This window comes from Poecilia latipinna, unplaced genomic scaffold (assembly GCF_001443285.1).
Source record: "Poecilia latipinna isolate Pla-1442-1.1 unplaced genomic scaffold, P_latipinna-1.0 Scaffold1145, whole genome shotgun sequence".
Taxonomy (NCBI): domain Eukaryota; kingdom Metazoa; phylum Chordata; class Actinopteri; order Cyprinodontiformes; family Poeciliidae; genus Poecilia; species Poecilia latipinna.
Window position 1 is genome coordinate 39,155 of NW_015113761.1, and position 27,156 is coordinate 66,310.

The 27,156-nt window shown below is 40.2% G+C and overlaps 1 protein-coding gene across 1 annotated transcript in view; it reads left to right on the forward strand.

The window, feature by feature from the left end:
• The first annotated feature begins 139 nt into the window (after positions 1-139).
• Positions 140-27,156, forward strand: part of pacs1 (phosphofurin acidic cluster sorting protein 1) — a 61,481-nt gene continuing 34,464 nt past the window's right edge. Inside the window, exon 1 of the mRNA XM_015052910.1 lies at positions 140-742. Within this exon, the coding sequence (XP_014908396.1) occupies positions 588-742 (155 nt within the window). The 5' untranslated portion in view covers positions 140-587. The remainder of the gene's footprint in view (positions 743-27,156) is intronic.

Sequence of the window (27,156 nt, forward strand, 5' to 3'; positions counted from 1 at the left end):
AGTACAGTAACGAAGTACTTGTACTTCGTTACTTCCCACCACTGGATATATATATATAGATATATATATAGATAGATAGGGCGGGTAGTTGAGTCAGACAATAACACAATGGAGGCTTTCTATTGGTCAGTTCGTCTGTAGTGGGTCTCGTGCTCTGAGAGCCGCGTTCCTTCCCCTGACTGAAGAGGCGTTGTTCCTCTTGGTTTTTGCTCACTCTGCGACTTCACCGACACAAATTTCCGCTTCCTGCACCGATAAACACCCGGAGCCCAGCACACACGGAGCCGACGCGAAGTTTAAGCGAGGACGGAGACGACAGGCTTTCGCTCGCCCCGCTTTCGGGTACAAACTCCGCCAAACGTCGGGCATGTTTTACACTGTTTGTCGTTGATTCGCACCACACGGAGCAACTTTCCGTTAGCGCTCGCGAGCGTTAACACGACTGCTGCAGTTGGAGGTTAAATAATTTTAAGACCCTGCAAAGGAGAGAAGGACTGAGACTCTCAAGAAGGAGGACTCATTCGGGTGGCTACCCCACCGCTATCGTTATATACGACTGAAAGACCCCCCATTTTTCAGCCTCCAGGATGTCGGAGCGAGGAGGGCTCCCGCGGACTGGGGGCGTCCCTTCGCCGCACATGCAGCCCTCCAAGCCGGTCAGCATCACCTCCAACCGGCCCGTCCATATGAACCTCTACGCCACCTGGGAGGTCGACCGATCCTCACCCAGCTGCGTGCCGAGGTATGTGAAAAAGGGGTTGGAGGGGGGGCAGCCGAAAACCGAGCAATGACTTGTCGTTTTCTGCGCTGGCTGTGAATGGGAAATGACCCAGTCTGTGTTTACACTGGAGGGTTGCAAATACACAAACACACCAGGGGCTGCCTAGTTTAGAAAGCCACCTTTTTGGATTTATGGCTGTTGCTGTTGTGTAGAGTTAACCTCACATTAAAGGGAAACCACTCCTGCACTTTTTAATGTACCTGGCGACCACCGATTTTTCTAAAAAAAAAAAAAAATTATCACATGCCCGGTAGCATTTACAGCCTCACTGCTAAAGATAACACGAACAGGCATGTTTCCTGCCCATCTTTTATCTCAATATGATTGTGCAGTGGGGGCAGCTGCAAAGGTTTTTTTTTTTTTTCCCCCTAAGCCACTCTTCAGTTTGCCACACGTTTGATCCCTGCAGACACAAAAGAAATGAAGACTACTTCGCTGTGCAACTGTTCAGAGGCAGTAAATACACAGCTGGAACACAGACTGGTGGCTTCTGGTAAACAAAGGAGAGCTAAAATGATCTGAGATGCTATGTTTTCAACAGATAGTAGAAGAAATCCATTCTTCTACAACATGCTGATTATAGGCAGCAGTGGCTCTATTTGATTTGTGTGTGTTTGTGTGTGTGTGTGTGTGTGTGTGTCTCCATAAGGGCAATGCAGCAAGGTCACACTGGAGGCGAGACACCTTCTCCCACCTAAGCTCACTCCCAGACAACAGACTGAATTAGGTTGCTTTGTTTGAGGGAATGCACTCCAGATTGTGTCTCTCAATGGAAATCTTCTGCTTTTGCACTTTCTTGTGTGAGCTGTAAAAAGATGCATCAGATTGATGCTCTGTGGTTTGACCCATATTTACAGTGCCTCGTCGATAGCCTTGCACCACAAATTGGGATTTAATTCAAGGTCTAAGGTGCTGCATAATGGAAACGCTGCTGGACAGACGGTTATGGATTTCATGTCATCTTCAAACTTTAATGCACATACAAGCTCATCATAAATAATCTGCAGATTTGGGAAAATCTATACTTGTGGAGCACTGATCACTAATCTACGTTTTGTTTATTACTTTGACGGCTGATAACAGCACAGATGCCCATCTGAATGCTGATGAAAACAGTGTTTTGATTTTAATTAAATTCGTCACAATTGCTTTATATCTTATTACAACAGGCTCAATCATGCACTTATTTTGAGTTTTAAAAAAAAAAGTCTTCTGGATTTACTGTAAGATTTAGCGACTACATTTGTGCTGGTTTATTCTTTTTATCTGACTCATAGTCCTTGATGGGTCAAAACTGTAATCTGCGGCTCTTCCCTCGTCAAAAACCCGTAAGTCATTATTGGTCATGAAGAGCCTGATCTTTGCATTTTTAATGAACAGCACAGGAAATGTCTGTTTCCGTCCTTCCTGTCATTTATTGTTTACACGAAGAGAAGAGGCGACATCACACTGTGTGTGTGTGTGAGAGAGAGATAGAGAGAGAGCAGATTCTGTGAAAAGGAAATTTGACAATTTGACAACAAAGGTGAAATAATAGTGGAGTTGACGTTTTAAGGCGTCTAAGCGTATTACAGTAGCAGTTAGCGCGGTTAGCGTGACTAATTTTAAACATCAATCTCGTATTGTTGGGTTTTCTTCCCCCAGAACCAACTTCCACATCAAAAAAACCAGTGTTGTTCTCAGTGCGACCTGTTAGCTTTTAGCTGCAGTGACTTTACTGATGGGTGATAAAGATTGGGTGTTTGAGTTTCTGATTGTCTGGGCAAGTTCAAAATTGTCCAGATAACTTATTGTAGTAAAGCAGCTCTTCAAACTCCCACTACCATGTATTTTAATTATGAAATGTTCCTTTTTTGGTTGAAAGCCTGAACTGCCTGCCTGCAGATGTGCCCTGATGTTTAGGTTATTGGAGTGAAGTGAAAGTCAAGTGGGAATACCGAGGGCATTTAAATGCACCACATTCATTATCACCCTAAAGGGTAACGCTGACTCGTTAATGTTGCTTTTTTAGCTTGCTTTGAGCCATTAGTGTGTTTGAGACACAGCCTCAAGGGTGTGTTTTTGCTTTCTAGCAAAGCGTGTGTGTGTTTGTGGCTACGTTATACACATGTGAATAAATCACGCATCACTCTATGTGCATTTTAAACATCCTACTTCCTCACCCATTTTCTTTTTGTAGACGATTTATCCTTTAAGTAGATGTGCAAATGCAAACAGCTGGCTTGGAATATGTTGTGCTCTAAAACTGGATTACAAAATGTTGTTTTTTTGTTTGTTTTTTTGGGGGGAGCTTTTCCCCGCAGTCGCCACGGTCTGTCAAATAACTTCGATTCGGCTGCAGTTGCAGCTACACAGAGACTCGGTCAGAAAAAAAAAAGAAAAAAGAAAATGGGGTTTGGAGAGAAATGGAGACAGGGATGGGAGGAGAAGCAGTCTCTGTCATCTGCATTTAAATAGGATTTCTCGCAGACACGGGCTGCAGAAACGGCTACAGAAACATTGCTGCCAGCGTTGAAATAACGTGCATCCAAATCAGACGTTGTGATACATTTCTGTAAACATTTTAACTTTCTAGTTGCTTCATCTTTGCTGCTGCAGCGAGTACTGACAACTCCCCTCCTATTCGGTCGAGGTGTTGTTGCTCAAACCTCTTCCTGCCTACCCAAAATGCCACTTGGTATGTTGTTTACGCTGTGCTGTAGGCTGAAATTTCCCTCCCAGGCACAAACATGTATCCAGCTGCCTCCTCCAACTCCACACTCATGAAAGAAACTGGGGGAAAAGAAACAGCAAAAAATATCTACACATAAATGTTTTTCTTTTATTCTTGGGGGTTTTTTTTTCTCCTTTTGTCAATCAACAGGAAATATTTGACAGCGGGAGATCATATCATCCTTCCACAAAGCATGAGCAAACCTCAAGTGTTTGTTTTGCAGGCGATCTAGAAACAATTATTACAACTCAACTCCATCCGAGGTCATTTCCCCAATCAGAAGTCCCAACCTTGATTTTCTGTCTCCCGAAACAGCAGATGGGATTGTTGCGATGGGCGATTCTTCTTCTTGGTGTCTGCTTTTCCATTCTGCTGTGTCACAAGCACACACTCTCGCACTCATCGAGTAGTGCTTGGCATCCTTCTTCCCTACTCAGCTCAATGGTTCGCATCCCTCACCTCAGCCAAATAATCCAAGGGATGAGCAGAGCAACTCTGCTCCCTAGTTTGACACCTCACCTCACAAATATAGAGAGAGCGAAGATTAGCAGTTTTTCGGATGCGCTTCCCGTCAGGCAGAATGTCGACCATGGCAGTCGCTGCCACATGGTTCGGATTCCTGAATCCAGCATAGTTTACTTTAGTTCTGTAACACTGTGCTGCTGCTCCGCATCAGGTATGTCAGGAATGAACCCAGGAGCAGAACTCATCACCCTCCATCTTTAAAGACGGTTCCTGTGCAACAACAAAAAATTCCTGCGAATCAAATCCGGAGATGGAAACTGAATCTTTGTTTTGTTGTTTAACTATTTGGTGGCCAGTTAGACAAGAATTTTGCATTCAAGATAAAAACAGAAGCAGAGTTTTTAATTTACACTTTTTTTTTTCTTGCCCTAAAATAGTTCAGGAAGAAACATTTTTGGTATGGACTGGTCAACAGCAGTTGTTGATTCAAAACTTTTTACATTTTCCAACCTACAATTTAAAATCTTTGTATTGAGATGCCAGAGAAAGTGCCAGAAAGATTAGATTGTTTTTCTGTCTGTTTAAACCATTAAATACTGTAATACAGCCTTCCATTATAATGTTGCTACACACTTCCTGTCACTTGACTGCAAGACAGTCATTTACAAGAAAACAGATTCAGCTGTTTGGAAATATTTCTGGTCTAAGGAAAATATAAAAACACAGACATTCATGCTGGAAAACCTACAGCAGCAGCATCTCCCTTTCACTGTTATTAAAATGAAAATGAACAGTAAGAAGGCGTAACCTGCATGCATCAAGAACTTCAAACATAGATTTACTATTAATATTTTCCATCATCAGTTGGAATAATTGTTGTCTAATTGTATTAATTAAAAATAAATACATTTGCTATTGTAGATTTGCAGTGAAACCTTTTTTTTTTATTATATCGTGAGTCTCACACTGGCCCATACCTCCTCAGACATTGGAATCAGTGGTTCAGAAGAAATGAACCAGCTAACTTTGGGTATATTTAAAAAATGACGAAGCAACTTAGTTCAACCTTCTTTATGAAGTAGTTTCTCCGCATTCTTTGAAAAATACGTGCTTGACCAAGAATTTGATGACACTTTATCCAAATGTCTGCTGTTAAAGGTGTGTTACCTAATATTACATGAGCTTTCCAGTCTTACCCAACATATCATTGCAAAAATAAGACTGGTTGTGACACAAATATAGCAAGGTTTCTTGGATACACTCTGTACAAGCACCTTGGGGATTGGATGTCGAGTGCTGCGACAGTGTTTACTCCTCTGATTTCTTTTGTATTTGCTTTTTAGTTGCATTTAAGTGTCTCAGATTACCAAGCAACTTCTAAATTTGGATAAAGATAGCCTGACTATGTACAAAAAGCAGTTTTCAAGTGATGATTTCATTTTTTTAAAGAGCAAAACTAATGATTCCATCAATTCCTCCAGTCTTTAGAAATCAAAGCAGTCACAAAACCAACACTATGTTTGATGGAATGCTTTGTTAGTTTTAGGTCAGATGTAACATGACACACACCTTCCTACAAGGTCCTTTTGCAACAGAACAATTTCCCCAAAGTCTTGGGACTCAACAAGATGTTATTTAGCAAACGGGAGACGGGCTTGTACGTTATTACAGTGGTTTTGGCCTCGGTTGCCATTTCTTCCCATCTTCCCAGTCTCTCTTTGATATTGTTAATGTTCTGGGTGGTCATGTGACCACCTCCCGGTGGAAACACCAATGTGCTCTCAGAATAATTTTGGTTGACCAGCCTCTCTTGGGAGGAAGGTTCATCACTGCTGAATGTTTTTCTCCAGTTGTGGATCACGGCTCTCGCTTCACTTCGCTGGTTCCCAAAGTCTAAGACCTTTTCCAATTGATTTCATTGACTTTCTTATTCTGCTGTTTTTGAATTTTCGTAGAGAATGTGTCGTTATTTTAGCTCGTTCATTTAAAAAATAAGTTATGTTTGAATTCTTTCATTTGTGCCTCATGATACCAGTAGTTTTAATAGTTAGGGTAAGCTGAAAGCTTTGGACTTAAGACGTCACGCCTTGAAATGCTTTGAAAAATAACCCAGAGCTCTGGTAAGGAATACTGCTGGCGTGAGGAAACGCTGTGCTGTAATGCAGGATGTTCTGAATTATACATCTTGCATTTGTTTGACTGGTTTGCAGTAATTGCTCTGCCACACAATAGCTGGTGGTCACGCACCGCTTCTCGAGTGTCGGCATCGCATTACCCCCAAAAACACGGGCTCCTGTGTGCGCACACAAATGGAAAGAGATGGAAAGAGCACCAGCAGGCTGTTGCATTTATGCAAGAATATAGACACACATACACGCATACTCGCTCAGAGAGGGTCGATCATTAAGAAGCTCTTGCTGTGCCACTTGCCTCATTTCTGCTTGTTCGTGTACTCAACTGAGTTCCGAGTTTTACTGTGTGCCTTAGCCTGAAGTGTTGCAGCATATAAAATCTTCTCCTCAGTCTGTCTTCTACTGTTTTTATTCGCAACCTTTCAAAATCAGTCCTCGGGGAAACTTGGTATTAATTCGAGAACATTATTGACATATATTATCTGTTTATCCCTTGGCCGGAGGAGTTCATCTGGCCCTTCAGTTTTAAATGTGTTGCAGTTGAAACACCTAACCAGGAAAAGTCAAGTTTCTTTGTCTAGCACATTTCAGCACCACGGCAGTCCAAAGTGCTTTACGCCGTAAACGTATAAGTAACCAATTATGAAACGAGCAATAAACATTACTTTTTGTCAAAAGCCATCATCAAGCAAATGCACATAATACATACTGATGTTTCTCCGCCTGCTACTAATCAAAGGCAGCTGTATCAGATGGGTTTCAGCTTTGATTTAGAGGAATTCTGTGTTTCAGGTGTTTTGCAGTTTTCTGGAAGTTTGTTCCGGATTTGTGGTGCATAGAAGCTGAAGGCTAAGCTTCTCCGGAAAGCAAATTGTCTTTGGCAATCTTAAACCGACGGGTGTGAAAACATTCACAGATCCCTGTCAGCTCCTTGTCGTTTTAAACCCTTCCATCACACAGTAAAGGGTTTTACTGGTATGCTTCTCTGTGTCAAAGTCAGTTCAGCTGAAAACAGAAAAATGGTACACACAGCGGAGGTGCCTTCTCAAACGGTTGCTTTTTTTGGGCTTTTTTTTTTTTTTTTTTTTTTTTTTGCTGCATCATTGGCACAAACAGGAGAGAGAGGTGAGGGGGGGTGAATATTTCTAACATGCTACTCAGAGTGGTTTTATAGCCCAGAGGAGCACAACCTCTACACTCCTGACTCGGGCGAACAACTTAGCTTCATGTCTTTACATTCCTCTCTCAGATCCAGGGAGATAAAAAATAAGTACAGTGTTGAGTTTCTCTGCTGGAGTCATGGGCTTCTATGGAGATCCAGTGGTGCTGCCTTAAGCAAGAACAGGGTGTTGCATCAAAATTATAATGACGTATTATAATTTAAAGGGGTAGTAGTATGTGAAATCCACTTTTTGAGCTTTATATTGCCCCTTTAGTCATTTATAATATTTTAATTATTTGGCAACAGAAATACCATTGCCATTCCTTCTAAAATTACTTATGCCGTCATATTTTTCAGTAATTAAATTTATTTTATGTAGAGAAATTCTTCAGGGTTTTTCTATAATCTATAGATACAACCAACTTGCAAAAAAATAAGCAGGGGGTTTTTCTGCCTGTTTTCAGTGTTATTTTTAGCGAGTGGAAAAGTTCAGCGGGTTTTACCCTCATCCATCCAGCCAGCCAGCCATCGTGCACAGCTGACTGACAACTTGCAGCAATATCTGTGTGACTGGATAAAACCCCACCATGTCTAATAAAATTTCAGTCAAGTTTTCATCCATGACAGAGAATTTTAGCATTTATTTTATAAGAATGACTCTAAAACTGAGGTACTTGCTACATTTAAGAGTAATATAAGAACGGCGTTCTATATTTTTGATTACCTCCCATTACAGAGTTGACATTTTCAACTGTCTTGATCATCTTACAGTAGCGATTACTGTGGCAAGCAATGTTAATGCCAGGACCGTCAGGTTGTTGTAAGTATGGCCTGATGGCGCTTACACATGGTGCATTTAATGATCAAAAGAATATTGGATTTTTGAGTTTAGGCTAGAGAATACTCAAAACCCTTTGACATATTATTTTTTTCAAGTTGCAATAAAATACTGGATCTTTAATATAAATTCTGAGCAAAAAGGGACATTTTGACAGCCTCTGAGTTTAAGGTTGTTTGGCTTTATGGCTGCTTTCTGTTTCTTGTCCAGAGTTTAAAAAAAAAAAACAGCTGAGAATGTAATTTAGCAGAGTTGTTTTCATGCTGCTTCGCTGTAGAGGTCGGACTTGATCGGGGTCATGAAAACGCTGTGGTCTGAGGAGGCCTTTGTTGCGGTATTCTAATATGGGTTTGCATATTTGAGAGCTGCACTGCTTTTTTTTTTCTTCTTGGAGAGATCACACTGCTAAAGAGGGGAGGGTTATAGCTTCCCATATGGCAACTTAAACACACACACATACATACATTGAATAATATCATTTCCAAGGTGTTGTGACTCATGTTCATGGGCAGTGTCACTTACATTCACCTCATTTTCATGTAATGTGTTAAAACTAAAGGGTACAGTGACATAGAGTTACATAAAAGGACATATTGACAAAAGATGGATGATCTCACACACACTGAGAGCGGATAACGTTTGCAAAAATTCTCCTCTTTTTAAACTTGAGCTTGTTGCAGATGAACATTTGAAAACAAGCCGGACTGGTTAGACTCTAATCTTGCTGCAAAGCTTTGTCTGTTTGTTTTTTCTTTAAAGTTGTGCACCTTTCCAGAAGTGTTGCAGTGGGTTTTACCGTAGTGCTGCTGCTGCTGCTGCTGTACATGTGGTGCTTGCAAATAATGCATGCATATGGTTTAATCCTCTCCAGCTCAGCTTGCATATGATTTCCCCTAGATGATGACACAAGCTTTTAATGCATTTAACACAGATTGACCTTGACACAGTGCATTCTTCTAAGTACGACTTGGTGATGTATATCTGCAATGCCTTTCTGTGACAGTTTATCTGTCGGTCGATGAAAGAAAGAGAAGTTTGTTTAGGAAGAATCCAAGCTCCTCTCATGATGCTAGTCTGATCTCTCTCTGCCTCTTATGATGGCTGTATCTGGGCAGGAACAGCTGTGATTGATTGGTTGACAACCTAATATGATCAGTCCAGCGGGAGCGCAGCTGAACGCTGCTTTGCAGGCCAGCGAGCATCGAGCCACGATGGCATCATTTCACCGTCTCAAGATAAACTAAATTAGGCAGGCGGTGTGCTCATTAATCTGATCGCTTTAATGAAGGGTAGTAGTATTGTGCGTGCATGCGTGTGTGTGTGTGTGTGTGTGTGCGCGCGCAAAGAGGGGGTTCTGTCCAACATTCCTGGAATGAGATCTTATCAAAGAATGCTTCATTTTCACTATCAACAAACTAGAACAGGCCTCCTGGTGGGCCATTTTTTTTCTTCCTTATACTGTAAACACTTGACACAAAAACCCGACATGAATGAGAAAATGCAAATGTAAAAAATCACCAATACAATACAGTACGTGCTCACTTTAAATTCTTGGATCCGTTTGGTTATTTCTCGCAGACTGACCTAATGAGCTTTGACAGGGTTAAATATGCAACATATGTGTTGGAGTAAATGTGTATACATAGGTTGCCCTCCTTTGGAAGCCAGAGCATGTCCTTGCCTGTGGCAGTGGGAAGTAGAGCGCGGCGGAGGGAGACGACAGACGGAAACAGGCTGCAAAACGGGGGAGGAGTGGAGCGAGGTAAAGTTTGCATAAATGCTAAGCTAAAGTGCAACATTTTGCTCGTGTAACAAACTACGCACTTTGGGTCATGTGTAATGGAGAGAGGTTGGGAACGGGGTTGTATCATGTTGGATTTCCTCACAGAGATGCATCGTAGAGCATGCGTCTGCAGTTCCAGTCCTCGGGGCCGACGTCCTGCGTGTTTTACCTGCTTCCCTTCTTGAAGTAACCTGATTTCAATGAACGGGTCATTAGTGAAACCTCTCGGACAACGTGATGACAGACTGAGGAGATAATTCAGCTGAACATGTAGGACAGCAGCGCTCAAAGACTGGAATTGGTCGATTCTGTTATAGAGACGGACTTGTTTTGTGGAGGCAAGCTATTTTTGGGTGTTAGTTTCTTTTAACATTATAGAAGAGCTTCGGTTTAGTTCTCGCAACAGGCCAAATTATTGCCAACCAAACCACAGCTACTGGGAGCTGAACTGTCAAAAACTTATACTAGCGAAACACATCTCTCTCAATGCAGTTCTTCACATGATAAAACTTTCTCTGAGTTTCTAAATTAATCTCTAAATGACAAAGCCAAGCCCTTTTTTGTGCTGATTTATGCAACCATATCCAGTGATTGCTCAAGACATTAAGTATATTAGAAACAGGAAGGAGGACAGTCTGTTGTTGCGGGAAAGAAGAGGAAAAAAAAAAAAGCTCTGTAGGTTTCTCAATTCATCCCACAATCACATGTCTGGGTCTGTTTCAAAACAATTTCCATTTATGAATTAAATATTCTGTGTCCTGTATGTTTATGCAGGCTTACAGCTCTTAGAGCGGAACGCTCCATGAACACAGAAGTCAAAACAAACCACCTCGCTGTGTTTGGATCTGCGTCTGTTCTCCCTCAGCTGCTTTCTGCAAATAAAGGTGTTGTGATACAACATGTTTGATGCAATAAGTACTTTCTCCCTCTCTCCCTCACACTCGCATGCTGCATTGAGTTTCTGTCAAATCAGTTGTGTTCGCCGTACAGAGCTGTTCTGTGCAGATGGAAAAGTGTGCACATGCTCTTATTGCAATTTCTGTCATCACCTACATTTAAGAACTACAATAATGTTTGTCTTTAGATAACAGTCACCTTCTTTTCTGACCCACCGTCAGGCGTAGCTGTTTGTGTTCTTCTGTTTATGGGCTGTAAGCACAACTGCACAAACTGCTGGGTGGCTGCTTAGTTTTATTTTTGGTGGTGTTGGAGAAACCTTCAACAGTGCTGATTTTTTTTTTTTTCCTTCCTGTTTTTTCCAGTTTCTTAATTTACTGCCCAAATAATTTATCAAGAAACCACAAACTCAGCTTTAAAAAAAAAATAATAATAAAATAAAAATCCAGACTTAGATCATCAGATTTGTCACACAAATAAAACCTAAGTAAGCACAAAAGTACTTTTAAAATGATGATTTCATTTATTAAGGAAAAAAAAAAACCAGCACGGTTGTATGCAAACTAATAATTGCTCCCTTTGTTATGTCATTAAAGAAGTAGGATTAATCACAATTTTGGTTCAGCTTCACTAGCCATGCACAGCCCTTACTACAGCCAGGTCTACAGAACCAAGAAGTTACTTTAGAACCTGTTGGGCAACATGAAGTAGGCTGGAAGAGCAGAAATAGCAGCTGGAGCTTTTGAGTTTGACACAAATTCAGACACAGACTCAAAACTGAGGTTACAAAGAAAGACAAAAACATTAATGGCTGTTCCACATAGACTCGTTGAAGACAGATGAGTCACAAAAGAACAAATATATTCTGTGGACTACCAATAAAAATAGAACTTTTTTGGGAGGAGTCCTTCCTGTTGCATCTGAAGTAGAATCAACACAGCATCTCAGGAAAAAGATGTTGTGTTGGGTGTGCCTGTTAAACACGGTGGTGGTAGGCTTATGTTCTGGGGCTGCTGTGGAACCTGAGACTTGTAATTGATGGAAGGATAAATTCTCATTGAGTAGAAAATCCTAGAGGCAGGGCAGTGATCCAAAGCACACCTGAAAATGCATCACTGAATGGCTGCAAGCAACCAAAAGCGAAGGTTTTGGAGTGGCTTTATCAAAATCCGACTACAATGCTGCAATGTAGTAGGAATGTGTTGGAGGAAAGACACTTTTCATGGCACTGGAAAGTAAATATTGCCTGTTCAGACGTTGAGTCAGGGTTCTGCTGTAGATTTGTTTTGGAAATAAAAACCGTGTAAAGTTTCTTGTTGGTCTGTGTTCGCTTCCGAGAACAATCATTCAGAGAATTGCACACCTGTGTCGTTAACATTAGGTCATGCACACTTGGATCGGAAAGTGGTTGAGCTTGTGTGTTGGTTGGTTTGCATGTCGTCACTCGTTGTCGGCTTCGATGCCATAGTATTGGATTTCCTGTGTCTTAATCTCTCCATTGCAGCCTCTATTGAATCATGCCTAACTTTTCTCTTTCCGTGCGTCCTGCCGTGGTGTTCCTGCTTCAGGCGATGTGTCAGCTCATGTCAGCTGAGTGACTTTTCTACTCTCTGCAGAAACCCGGCAAAGAACGACTCGAGCAAGAAGGAAATGGGAACAGAGGGAACATAAGATCTTCAGGGGACGAGAGATGATGAAGTGAAGAGTCGGTTGAGTTCAAGATGTCTGAGAGGTTGCCCTCACTCCAGATTTGTCAGGGACTTCCTAAAAGGCCTTGGCCTTGTCCCAGTTAATTGATGTTGGTTTCCAGAATCGGCTCAGGTCAGAAGAAAGAGTGGTTTGACTTTCGGTGACGGCAACAGACTAATTTTGAGCTTGACTTTGAGAACGGCACAAGCAATTCACCACAGATGATTGTGTCAATAATAGTGCAAAGACAATTATGTAAGTGAGTAGGGGCAAGGTCAGGTTGATCTAAATAAATCTTTCAGAAGACAAATATTGCATTTTGTCTGTTTTTATGTTTAAACACAAATCATGTTACCAGATCATTTCATCTCCTCCACTTGATATTTTAGGCTGTATGTTTTTGGACCCTTTAGTATCAGAAGGTAGTGTGATTAACCCTTTGTGCAATTCCAGCTCACCTATAAAGCTATTACTGCTAGACGCAGATCACCATATTTCCCCTTTTTCTATATTTCACCTACATATTCTGATTTTCTTTACTATTAACTATCAACTTTTTTTTTCTTTTTTACTAAACGTTGGACAAAGTGCTTTAGAAAACACATTTATTGATGTGTTCACATACCAAACAAAATGGCAGTTTTATTTATTTTATCTGTTCATTGAACATGAAAACAGATTTTTTTCTATTTTTTTCATCCCTAAAGTCTCTTTATAATTACCGATAAAGTCAATATGGCTGATTTTGATCTGGGACACAAACATCTATAGTGTCGGTATGTCTTCAATACATTTGCTCACTTGAACTGGTTAAGCGCCATAACCCCATTTTAGAAGACACGTCCTATTCACCCAATGAGACGTGTCTCTGCTCCAACACAGCTGGTTCTAATGGCTGAATTACCTCCTCAGTCTGTCATCAAGGTCTGCAGAGGCCTGCTAATTAACCAATCATTTGATTGGAGTGTGTTTACAAAAACATGCAGGACTTTAATCCTAGAGAACTGACGTTGGAGACCACTGCTCCAAAAGTTCAATTTTTTTCAAAAAAAAAAGAAGTTTGAGCTGTGCTTAGTTTATTTTACCATCCATCATAATTTTTCCCCCCTTTTATAGTGGACAAAAACCATCTAAGAGACCATGTCGCATATGATAGAGAAGATCTACATATTTATTTGGCATTTATTCAGAGCTGTATCACTGGCTAACACAGCTGAAAATCAAACGAGGCATTAGTTAAAAGTGATTAGTTATGGCTAAACAGAGGGTTATTTTACACTGAATGATGGCGCTTCCACCAAATGGATATTCAGTCTGAATGAGCGGAAGGCAAAGAAAATCTGTGTAAATCATCCACGGATCATGAAGCTAGACAGATGGAGGTGGGTGAGGAGGGCATGTAGTGAGAAGTCTGGGGGGAGGGTGGGAGAGGCAAGATGGTGTGAGAGGAGAGAATAGTATTAGCCTATGTAGAGGAGCGAAGATGGGTCGGATTGAATGAAGGTGAGAGAGAGGGGAAAAAAGCGGGTTTAACGGAAAGGGAGCAAAGCCAGGATGATTTAGCGAAGGTTTGGGGAGCAGCTGGGGCAGAGACACATGAGCCGATGGACAAATTAGCTTTGCGCCAAGTGCTCTTTTTTCCTTCACACCATTAATTTTCCCTCTTGTGCGCTCTTCATCACCTTTCTCCTGCCTTGCTTCTGTTTGTTTTCAATTTTCTACCTCTCTCTCCCTTGCAATAGGAACATATGTTGCTGATGATGTCAGCAGGAAGCTAAATCTAGGCTATTTGTCCTGTGCTCTGTCCACCTTCTCACAGGGTGTCCACGCATCCTTAAAATGTCTAAAATGAAAGTCTTAAAATTTCTTAAATTCATTAAAGAAAATTGAGCTAGCCTTAAAGACGTTTATCACAGGTCTTAACTCTTGTGGTAGGACTTTTTAATGTCATTTTATGTAGGGTATTTTCTAGTGGGACCATTCTATTGGCTGAAAGTTTTAGTCGTGCACAGCCATCTTTGTCTTAAGGTGGTTAAGCCTATCTTTAACAAGTTGCTAATGCTTACTTGCTCGCTAGTTAGCTAGCTAGAGAACAAAAAGCAGCTACCAAGAGCCACAAAAAGACCCCAGAAATGTCACAGTTTTGGTTTCCTGATTTTATTTTGTATGTCTCTGTCATGATATAGGTCTTAATGTTTTTCATCGTGGTCTTAAAAAGTCTTAAATTTGACATAAACCCTATTCCCTAATTCTCTGCCCCACAGTTCCTACAGATCCGATGGTTCTGCCTCCAAGAACACTTTTGTGGCCGTTGTCTGCTTACAGTCAATTTTTGGATCTCTGAGCTGCTGCAGCTTCATCCGTTATCATAGATTTAGTCATGGCTTCCTTCCCGGATCTGCTGCTTCATGGCCTTTCCATTTTAGGCCACAATAAATCAACACAACACTCTGGACCTTTGCTAAATCAAAGTGTCAATTTGCCCATTACACCCAATAACACAAAAAAATACACTCTGATTATTGAAATGACTTCTTTTGGTTCAAAGGAGAAGCAAATCTTTGTCACATGCGTTTGCCAAAAACGTAATTATCAGGGAGCTGAGGACAACAATGCACGAGCTGTTTCTGCTTTTGTGAGGAAGGATTTCACAAGCTAATATGATATACGTAGGAGTTCTTGAATATCAGTGAAACAAAGCAGGCAATTAACAGTACGCTTACTCTCAAGATAACAAAAACAGAGGAGATGCCCAACACTTTCCTTTTTCTGTTTAGCATCCTCCTTTTCTCTCTTTTTTTTTTCTTCTTTCAGTCTCGCAGTTTGCAAACAGCCAGTAAAAACCGTGTGATATTAAAGATGACGGTGGATGTTTCCTTTTGGTGGACAGCTTAGGCTCAACTCTCTGCCTCCACTACTTCAAACCAACCTCCAGTTTATGAGTGGACATGCTGAAGGCAACTCTCTCAAAGACTTTTGCGATTTTTTTTTCCAATTATAATGAAAGAGTAATAGAGATTCCAGGTTATACTTCAACATTTTGTTACATGCAATCATAGACAGATTGATTCATGTGGACCTAGACTTTTAATTTCATCTGTACCGTGCAAATTTATTTTTTCTAGTTCTTGAGTGCAAGACCCTTTTCTGATGCCGCCCTGGGCATCTGCCCATATATAGCCACTCATCCCGACGTTCGGTAAATGTTTAATAAAGATTGCTCACTAGGGGCAAAATAAGTCCTCCTTCAGAGTCTGATGTACTCTGCACTTTGACTCTTGAGAAGGGAATTTATCTTTTCATAGGCTGGCATTCTCATTAGGAAATGTAATTAACATTGATTTCCAATCAATATTACAAACAGGAACAAGCTTAAGAGTAATCAGTCTCTGTGGGTACATAATATCAATTCTGCTGACAGGTCTCTGTCAAAGTTTTTCAGCTGACAGTGAAAAGTTTAAGTTCAGCTCAGTGAGGGGAAGGTAAGAAGAGAAACCGTTCAAGCACCACTTTTATTTTATTTTAATTTATTTTCTACTTATACTTTTAAGTTGTTGACATCCTGTATTTTCTGACCTGCTCTGGAGAAAGTTAGGTTTCCATCGTAGGTTGCCATGGTGACAGACCTAGGTAGGAAGTGAACTGGCTTTTTGAAACTGGAAATTACAACAACAAAAGTCACCAGTCTTGCTTCATGGTACTGGTTCATGAACTGTTCCCTATAGTATGGTTAGTTTATCTTTTAAAAAAAATTATTAAAGGAAATCCAGCAAATCAAGAATTTCAATGTAAGGTCTATTATTATTATTATTAGTATTATTAATAATCTTTCTGTGTAAGAAGTGTTTGAAAATGTAACGTCATCATCTTTCAGCCTTGTGGCTACACTGAGCAGAGCCAGAATGAAAAAACTGGCTTCTTGTCAGAACATTGTTGGACTTTTCTCTCTCTCTCTCTCTCTCTCTCTCTCTCTCTCTCTCTCTCTCTCTTTTTTTTTTTCTCTCTGTCTCTCTCTCTCTCTCTTTTTTTTCCTCAAATGAACAGGAAACGCATGCCCTTAAACACAACATGAGGTCGGTGTCATTTTGGGGAATCATACATTGCTGTTCCACAGGTTGAGTTCAGGCCATTTGCTGCAATTTGTCGTTGTTACTCAAAGGAACCCTTTTCTGTTTATTGCAGAGCTCTCACAGGCGTATTAGCTCTGCGTTTGCTTTGTGTAAGTGTGTAGTGGAGCTGTGATTGGATGTCATCCTGTTTTTGTTTAGTTTTTTATATTTCCCAGTGCAGAAGTAGATCAAAGCTACATGTTAAGTGTACATATGCTTACAATACCCTGTGGGGTAAGTGTGCAAACATATTCATCTTCATATATTCTCTCTGCTCCATTTCTGCCCCATTCTTCCTGTTCACTGACTCACCACCATTATATTCACGAGCTGTGACTCAACACATTCACTTTGCTCAAGATTCTTTTTCAAAACTTGTCCTTTTTTTGTCTCCTCCCTTTCTTCTTCTGCAAGATTTCCCTTCCTGGATACCAATTACCGTTGTTTACTTCTTCTTTTATTGCTCTACAACAACCCCCTCGTTTTTTTCCTCCGTCCCAAGTTCTTCCTCCTTGGATCCGATTGTCAGCTGACATCTCCCAAAACGGGCTCACTGGCGCGCACAGTTAACTCCTATCTCTGTCAGAATCCGGCATCGGCTGCCGCCCACGTACCGAAATGTGCGTACTGGATAGCCCCGTATTAAAGACATCAAAAACTGAATCGCGCGGCCACCTACATGCAGTCGCATGCTCAAATAGTTCCCCCCCCTGCTGTGTGCAAAAGCACACAGTGGAGAGCCACAGCAGAGTTTAAGTCTACACATGTTGCAAAGAAACGCGCACACTCGGTTCATCTGTTTTAACTGCTGCTGATATGAGTCACTGAAAAGCACACATGTAGCTGCACGGGAAAGCCACATTCATCTGCCCGTATAGCGCACATTGTTCATGTGGTTGAGTGGCACGAATGGAGACCGCAACCGTGTTATGTGCGACCTGTAACCTACTTATGCCAGCGTTCAGTCACCCACTCTGTTTCTCTGTCTGTTTCGCCCACTCCCTCAGACTGACACATACATTTACACTGCGTTTCACTGAAGCACCCACACGCATGTGCTGGCAGACTGATGTGCTTATTCATCGATGAACACACACATGCTTGCGTAGGAGATCACCGAATGCTAAGCAGGCACAAGCAGCTCCGAGAGCAGATGAGTGTGTGCCCGCATGTACATGCAAGCCCAGCTGCTCAGAGGGTAGAAAGTCTTGGGGACTTTGTGCGGTCGCCGCTCAGATATCTCAACAGTCTCGGGAATCTTCACACCTTTGATGTTTGAAGTTACCGAGTGTGGTGGCATTTCAAAAAACTTTCCACAGATGAATCAGAAGCTGCAACTTTCTGTTCGGATGAGTTTTGCCATTGGTCAAGTGGAACTGTCCGCCACATTAAATCACAATCGGCATCACGGTTTCAGTGTGTGCTGCACTGCAGTCACAAAGAATTACCTTGATGGAATATTATCTGGGCTGTAATAGTATAAATGTTATGCAAGACTGCATTTCTTTCCCTCCAACCTGTCAGATGGAACTTGAGTCTGAGAATAGCATCACATTTGACTTAATCGTGTTTATGATGCTGTTCTAGTTGTTGTTGTTGTTTTTCTGCTTGTATTGATAACTACTGTTGTCAATAAAAGAAAACCATCCGTAGGTCTTCATTTTACAAGGAGATGCACCTCTCAGATTTTACCATCCAAGACAATTTCTGCAAATTAGGATTTCTGTCTTGGAAGAATAATTTAAGATACAGTGGCCTATTGGTGTCTGTGGGTTTGCTAGGGGCTACAGCTGTCCCCAAATAGATAAAATGCTTGAATACTAGGGGTACATCGATCTATCGTCGCCGATTTCCTTAATTTTTGGAGATCGGTGATTGGCTGACTTTTACACGTGAAACTGATCTTATCCACCAGTCTTATCTACCTCAGCAAAGGTCTAAAAATCAGTCAATTTCCTCTTCTGCTGTCCTGTGAGACAGGTTCGAATGATAAACCAGCCCATCAGATCATGTCTGCATGTCTAGAGTTAATAGTCTCCTCACTGTTGCCAATTCAACAACTTTCTTGCTATATTAAGCGACATTTCAGACAAAAAAAATGATACCAGCCAAAATCGGAATTGGCAGGTTATGTTTTTTAAAAGATCGGTAATCGGCGATAAGCCAGAAAATTACAATCTGTGCACCCCTATTGAGTACTCAAGATTTCCTCTAAAAATGCTTATATGTGCTATTTTATTAGTTTCAAAGTCAAATACACCATGCATTAATACACAGAGTGGAAACTTAACAATTGGCATGATTAGTGCAGCTTTAAAAACAGCAGTTTGTTTTTCCTGTAAAATGAAGCTCTTTAACTTGTTGTCCATCTTATTTGCTGAAGTCTTGCTCTTTCTCACTCTTTCACAGCACCAGTGAATTGTAGAAAATCCACTTTTCAAATCTTCAAATACCTTCTTAAATCTTCTAACAAATCTGGCTTGCGATACTGAAAATACCCCAACTTTGAGTCTTCTTTCTGCAATAACAGTGGTGGGGTCAGAGTTCAAAGTGTTTATGGCACAGAGGCGGAAATTTGTTGAATGGCTGTGATTTATATTGTGTCCAATTTCATGCATCCTTGTTTTTTGGTAATTTTTCAAATCGATAATAGCATTGTCAGTACTGTTGGTGAAACTTCCAGAAGTTAAAATAAATTATTTAATATTGAGAATATCAAAAATTACTCAAAGTGAAGCCATGGTGGATTACATCAGAGTTCTTGTGAAAAATCAACACTCATTTCTAATGTTTTTTTTTATTTTAGGAAGGCACTTCAGCTTACTCTTCCAGCTCATTATTCCTGTAAGCACAAAGGACCTCCAGCACCAATCATAGAATTACTGTAGAAGTATCCATTTATCACGTGGAGTGTGTGCATGTTGCTTTTTTTTTTTTTTTTTTGCTGGGTAGTTTTCAGATTATTCCTCCATCTCTGTAGGCTGCATTTCACTCCCCCAGCTGGATTCTTAAATCAGTTTGTTCAGTTTGACTCGGATCACGTTTCCCTAGAAGAGGGCTCGACAGAAAACATCATTTACACTCCAGTCTGCACAATGCATTATTCACAGATGGCTTTTCCTGTCTTTTTGTTCCTATGTACCCAGTTCCAATGTGCTGCTGCTTACACCACATCCATTAATGTCTGCTCTGATACTGTGCTCATTTCAGCCAACGTGCAAGGCTGGCAACCTATAATTTAGAAAAATAAAATATTTGTGATTTAAATGTCACTGCTCCTGCCCTATGAAATCCTGCTTTGTCTCGTCTTATTAATTTAATAATCTAACACCAATTCTTCATCCATGTTTTTTTTTTTGCTTCTATGCTTTTAAGAATAAATGGAGACAAAAAGATGGTTGATGAAGGCACAACAAACTGAAACAAACATCTATTTAGAATAGGCCTTAAACAATTAATTGTGATTAACCGATTATTGGAATAATTGTCAACTAATTTAGTAAATGATTAATCGTTAGCTGAAGCATAGACTCAAAAAGGCCATTTGCTAAAAACAAAAAAATTCAGAACAGTAATTAAGCCAAAACTGAGCAAAAGTGCACATTTTACATTGAAGATAATGTTTCAAATGCACCAAAGAAATGCTGTTATTGCATTTTAGTTGTATTTTTCATTTATTTTTTATATTGCATAAAACAATTAAGTGAATAAACAAAGAAATCTGTAGAATGTGACATTTTTTAAAAATCCGATTATTCATCAGAATAATCGATTGCTTAAACAATCCTTAGTTGCAGCCCTGATTCAGGATACGTTGTTGATGGACTGCATCGGACTGCACACATTTACAACCGGTAGGTTCGACGTCAAACCAAAACTAAAAGTTGACTTAAAAAAAGCAACGAGAAGCAGAAGGGAGAGCAGGGCTTTGGGTTGGAGGGAAACAGTGGTGCTATCAGAAGAGACAGATGGAGATTTGTGGATAGCCAGAGGAAAACTGGAACAGGCCTTGAATAGGTGGCAGGGAGTGGGCATGAGATGACAGCCAGGGGGACAGCTAGCTCTGCTTTTTGTTGGCCGACAGTGGTGGACAGCTTGAGAGAGTTTAAAAAAAAAAAGAAAACAAAAAGGGGAAACGGCACAGCAAGAAGCACAGCCAAAAGACACTTACAGGAGTTTTGTATTGTTGAAGACTGTGTGGCGTTGTTTTAAGGAACCTTAATGTGGATGAATTTGCTTTTTATGGGAATCATTTGTTTAGTAAATTACCAACACGCATAGAGAGACTTGATGTCAGCTGGCTGATTCATTATTAGATTCGACTTGCAAATGTTGACTCCCGCCTTCACATCCAGGCACAAAAACATTGAAAAAGTGAAATGCCACAGAGCTGGAGAAAAAGCCTTTCATGATGACAGAGGGCTTCAGTTCATGTCTGAAAATAAAATAAAATAAATAAATAAATAAATGACAAGAGTCTCTGATAAACAACCAAGGCCCCAGTTGCTGCTTGACACTCATGTCACACAGCTCGTTTATTTATAGTCGGTAAGTTACAAAGCACTTTTACTAGATTGTCCTCAAAGCTGCCGTCTAAAAAAACAAAAAAAAACAACAACAAAAAAAACCCAACAAAATGGCAAAAAGCAGATGTGGTTCGAAAGATTAGGACCGGTTCCATTAGCTGATGAAAAGACATTTCATGTAATCGCTGTCTGCTGTTTGTATAAAAGAACTCGCCTTCTGTATCAAGGTGATATTTGCATCTATTATTATTTGTCTGCCTTGGGATTTGTAGCTTAAATCACAGAAGGACACTCATTTACATCGAAACCCCATTTTAACTCGAAGCAAATGCTGGTTATTTAAACAGGAAGGTGTTTTTTTTTTTTTTTTTTACGTTCCTCCCACTAATTTAATTTTATATAGCTAAAAACACATTAACAGACAGTATGAATTGTCTGTTAATGTTTTGATATTTAAACCGTATGCGATTTAAAAATGATAGAATCCGCCCGGTTGCTCCTTAAGGTACGACATAAACACACACACACACACACACACACCGGTGGAGCCATTTAGAAGTAAGTGGAAAGTCTAGGACACATTAATGTTTGTAAATGAACACATTCAAATTAATCCCAGGAAGCCCTATTAAAAGTCCTCTTATGAAATCAGGGTTGGGGAAATATGAACACCTGAGCACAGTTTGCCTTTTCCATGCATCATCTTTAACCCTTTAATCCCCAGAATGGCAGACTTGGTTGGCATGAATGTTCAGATTTTCCACATAATGTAGTTTATTAATATTGAAAACAAACATAAGAATAATTCTTACCTAAATGTTTTAATAGATGGTATTCGCGTCCAGTAGCCTCTTACACATTTTGTCATGCTGCAACCAGAAACTTAAGTGTATTTTATTGTGATTTACTAGAAGATTAAAAGTAACTTGGGTGGAGCTAAAAAATCGACAAGAAACCTATTGATCTATTAGTCATGCTCTCCACAAATTTAGCAGGTACAGAAAAGTAGCAAGAAGAAAACATTTATATGAAAGACGGCCATAAGAGATTTGCCACAAGCATTGGAGGAGACTGAGCAAACTTGTAGTAGAAGGTGCTTTGGTCAGATTATACCAAAACCAAACATTTTGGCCTAATGTGCAAAATGCAAAATGAAGCAGAAAACACTTCACCATGTTCAGAGGGAGTGGAGCTCGGCACATGCGCCTAAAAATCAGGTTTACACACCAGTAGGACAATAACCTTAAACATACAGCTGGTGCTCAAATGCAGTCATTTAGCTCAAAGCCTGTTCTTGCGTTAAAATATAGACCTAAAACCATTAGTCTTTCGCCAAACAGCCTATGCTTAGTGAAACTGCATGGAGAGCATCTGTGAAGTGCAATTTTCAAGCTTTGCAAAAGAGCAATGGGCAAAATTTCAGTCTGTTGACGCACAAAGCCGGAATACCCCAAAAGAGCTGCAACTGAAGGAAAATTCTACAAAGTGCTGACTAGCCGAAATTAACAAAGGTCTTTGCAGACTCTTTATTCATATAAAAATGAAATCCACACATACTTTTACTTCACATTATGTTGTAACTGTTTGTTGGTTTAGCCATATCACTCCTAATTAAATACATTGATGTTTGCAGTGGAGATGGAGAAGCATCATTCAGTTTATTCTAATCTGGAACAAACTAACAGAAAACTGCAAAACCGCCGAAACACTGAGTTTGTTTAAATCGTGCCTAAAAACCCAGAATCTTTGTTGACTAGTACTAAACGGAACATTGAGATCTTGATAATGGCATTTGACAAAATGTAATATTTATTGCTTGTTCCATAATTGGTGACCGTGTGATGTTTTTGTGATGTAAAGCACTTTGAACTGCCTTGCTGCTGAAATGTGCCACACAAAAGAACTAGTCCTGACCTTGACCTTGACCTAATGTGACAGAAGCTGTTCAACAGGTATACTTTTTCACGGGACTGTCCATATTCTCATAATGAGCAACAGCTAAACATCACGTCAAATTTCCACAATTATTTGTGACTGATCAAAGCCGCCATTTATTTTTTTTAAAATTAAACAGTTTTTCTTTCACAAGCTTCAATGACAGCAGCAGCCAGTGGAATCCTAATATGATAGTCAGAAAGTGATTGCTTTATGTCTCAATATTCCCAAAAGACCAAGGGTTTATTAGCTCCTGAACATGGATTGGACCTTCACTGTTATTTATCTGCAATGTTCAAGGTTTTCTCTCTGGCATGACTCTTCAGACTAAATATCATAATCCGGGAGCTTTCAAAACATATCCGAAACATTACGCACAAAGGCCAAACTATATTAATTAGCTACTTACAGTTGTTCAAATGCAACACACTTTCATATTAGGGTAGTTTTCACAGGCTTGAACTAAAAATGCTTTTAACTTAACCTTCCTTAGGTACATTTCTTTCGCCCTTTTTGCTTTTTGCTCAGTAAAACTGTTCTCTCTAGTTTTACTTCATTTCTGGGAGCAACACAGCGCACAGTAGCCAAGAAAACTTAGTCATGCACTCCACATGACTAAGTGGAATACCAATCAGGAGCTGGCGGTGTTCGGTTTGATGATATTCAAAATAATTTCAAACTCTGATTATGACTAGTATAAGTGCTCAAATATAGGCTACATAGTTATGTAGATCTCAGATATTTACGTTGTCTTAACATATATTTTTAAACCTCACTCTAACAGTGTGGCAGCTTTTATTTTCCCAAAAAATTACATGTAGAGGAATCCCTGATATTGGCCTAACCGAACCAGCAGACATTCAATCAGACAGACTGCAGCTTCACAACATGGAGGGACGCAGCTTGGATCAATACCCACTATATTAAAAGCTGCTGGATTAGGACTGGGTTGCCATACATACACTGATGCTCTGCTTCTTTCTTTCCTCTTTCCACTTTCAGTCTCTGAGATGATGCCAAACCATTCATACATATTGATCACCTGCACCATAATAAGCTGCTACTCAGCGTGGACGTTTGCTTCCCCTCGTAGTGAGCGATGAGCCGGCAGCGCTATCGGTCTGTAATGTGTGTCAGCTGGACCGGAGGCTGTGCACTGTTTTGCATGAACACTGCTCAGACGTGAACTGGGACAGCACCGTGACGGGGGAGCGATATCGTGCCAATGGGCTGTCGCTGCTAATGCTGCTGCAATGTGGCCGCATGTTGATAGCATCCACAGGTTTCCCCCGTAAAGCAGAGTGCGATTGCATCAGGATGCTGATATTGCTTAGGGATTTAGAGTTTTAGAAGCTTAAGTAGGAAATTAGGATCAGATATTAAACTGGGAGACCCAAAATGATTAGCTGCATGCTGGGTTGTGCTGCTTTGAGATTCCCACAGTGTGATAACCTTGGATAAAACATTCGGCTTCTATGCTGTGTTTATATGCGTTTATATGAAAAAAAAAAAAAACTTTTTTTAAACGGGAGCGCATTAAATAATCCTAATGCTGCTAAGCTGCTTGAACATATTGGGTACGTTTCCACGGCTAGAACCTTACTCAGGGGCCGGGCTCTTTTTTGGGGAGTAGTTTTTCTTCACCTTGTTTATCCACTACAGGAAGCAGACATTTTCAGATGATCTGAACTAAAGCCAGAACATTTTTGTGGGAGGATGCTAAGCATTTCTCATTGGCTCAGTATCCTCACCATTGAATGTATCTATTAACCCTCCAATTTTTACTCTGCAGTTGATATTTTCTGTTAAATAACCCGTCAGTTGGGAGGCGCGATACTCTGAAAACATATGATTTGCTGTGGTTTTGGCAAAAGCTACCATAATTAATGCTGGCAGTTGATTAATTGCCAAGCAGTTCTTTGCAAAATGCATAGTGTGTACAATGTTATTGTGATAACAACTCATTGCTCAACCCTGTGTGATAGTTGTTTTTTTTTCAAACACACTTCAGTTACGTTTTAGTGTTTTTACTGAGTTTGCATTCAAATAATAAAATCCACCAATCTTTATTGAAATCATCAAAGGAAGCATGGACGACTTCGTTCACAGGAGAGAGACAGTACTTGTATATTTAAATCAAAGCCTTTTTAACAGAACTTTACCACTAACGTTAAAATATCCGTCAGTATTTGTGTTCTGAGATAGAGATTAAAGGAAATGCTTCTGTCCAGGTTGGCTGATCACACTGATTTTAAGTCTGAATGAGGCAGACACACCGTGGCGGCGGTTTGTCATGCGCATGGTCACTTTAAATGATATACATCTCGCTTAATTCATATAGATTTCCTCAGAGTAAGGAGTGATTTAAATTCAGCTTTAGAGCCAAACCGCTCTAAAATAGTCATAAATTATGTCTGGATTGGAGCTGCTGCTCTGCTGTTTCCTTCCTTCCTGCGGTCAGGAGTCGAGATCGAGGTAGTTTCATAAAAAAACAAACAAAAAACAACAACATTCTTCCTATACATTTTCACACAGTTTGGAGTTGGTCTAAAACTTTTAAACCATAGCTGCTATAAGAAATAATCAGAGAATTAAAGCTGCAAGCAGCCTCGTACGGCCCCCCCAGCTCAGCGCCGCTCTGGCCTCACGACGACCGTGGGAAGTCCAGCAGTGCCATCCGCTCGCCACCATCAACGAGTGCAGTTCCTGCTCCTGTCCTCTAGGCGATGCACATCAAAGTGTTCAGTAGTACTCCCTGATGATGCACCAAGCATCTGGTGCAGAACGACTGATGTAGTAATGAGAAATAACAGAAATAATGGAATAACCTAGGGGGCGCAGTGGAGGCAAATTACAACTTGGACTCTAGAGGTTCACAAAAGTAAATCAGAAATGCTTGGTTAAAATCAGATGATGCATGTATGATTTAGAGACGACCGTATGCGTACAGCAAGGGGTTGAAATTTGCCATTCGGCCACATCCACACGGTTCAGATGACAGAATTCATCATGTCATTGTATGATTGGGTTAGGGTTGTATGTCATCATGTCATGACATGGCGACGTCATGATGATGTTATATACATATAGGTTTACAGGTTTACACCTATACGTCTCAAAGAGTAAAAGTAAGACATCCATCAAAAATACAGATGACTTCCTGTTGGAAGTGGGCGGGGCCAAGGTGATGTCATCAATTGACCATGTGACTGTGATCAGGGTTTATCTATAATGAGACATGGAAAGTCTGATGCAGATGTGACCTTGCATGTGGAAGTTAATGAACCTTGATGTTTTATGGCGAATAGTCAGATTTTGGCACTAAACCACGCCCACACGCTTTGATGTGTGAAAAATCCTTTGATAACTTTTGACCTTCAATGCCTCAAGACTGTGCTGAGTGATTTTGAAGTCTGTCTAAAAAGCTGTGGGAGGAATTCGATCAGATACGTTTATAAAAAGGAGAAGATGGCGGCTTTGATCCAAAATGATTTTCTCTAACTATAGTTCGAGTATCCTGAAGGTTAGAGATTCAACAATCGCATAAGGAAAAAAAATGTTTTGAGAAGGCAAACCTTAATTGAATCGATTTTAATGGTACTGAATTCTTTACAGGAGTTGTTAAAACAGCAACAGCTTGCTCTCTAATCGGTAATCATTTGCATTTAATTCAACAGATTTAATTAAACATTTTCTGGGGCAGATTTGTGACACAAAATTGTACATTTTTAGCCGATTTCAGTAGGTTGGTTAGAAAATGAAATAGAACTGTGTATCTTTTGGCAACAAATCAGTTAATCAAACATGACCTCAATATCTCTGACTCTGAGTCAGAGACCATTCTGAATGAATTCTTCCCACCTGTGCCTGACATTTGCGTTTCTGAATATAACTTTTTAATAACAATGAGATATTTAATAAACGAGCCCAGCCAGATGCGGCACTAATACTCAGTCTGTCTTATGATTCATTTTCTATACCACACTGAGTCACAGTCGTTGAATGTAAACTTCTCTTTGGATTAAGTACTGCAACTGACCATTATTTCAGTAATCGATTAATTGGATTAAAAAATTAGCACATTCTGCAGATTTTTCATTTAACCACTTCAGCCTTTTTAAACAAT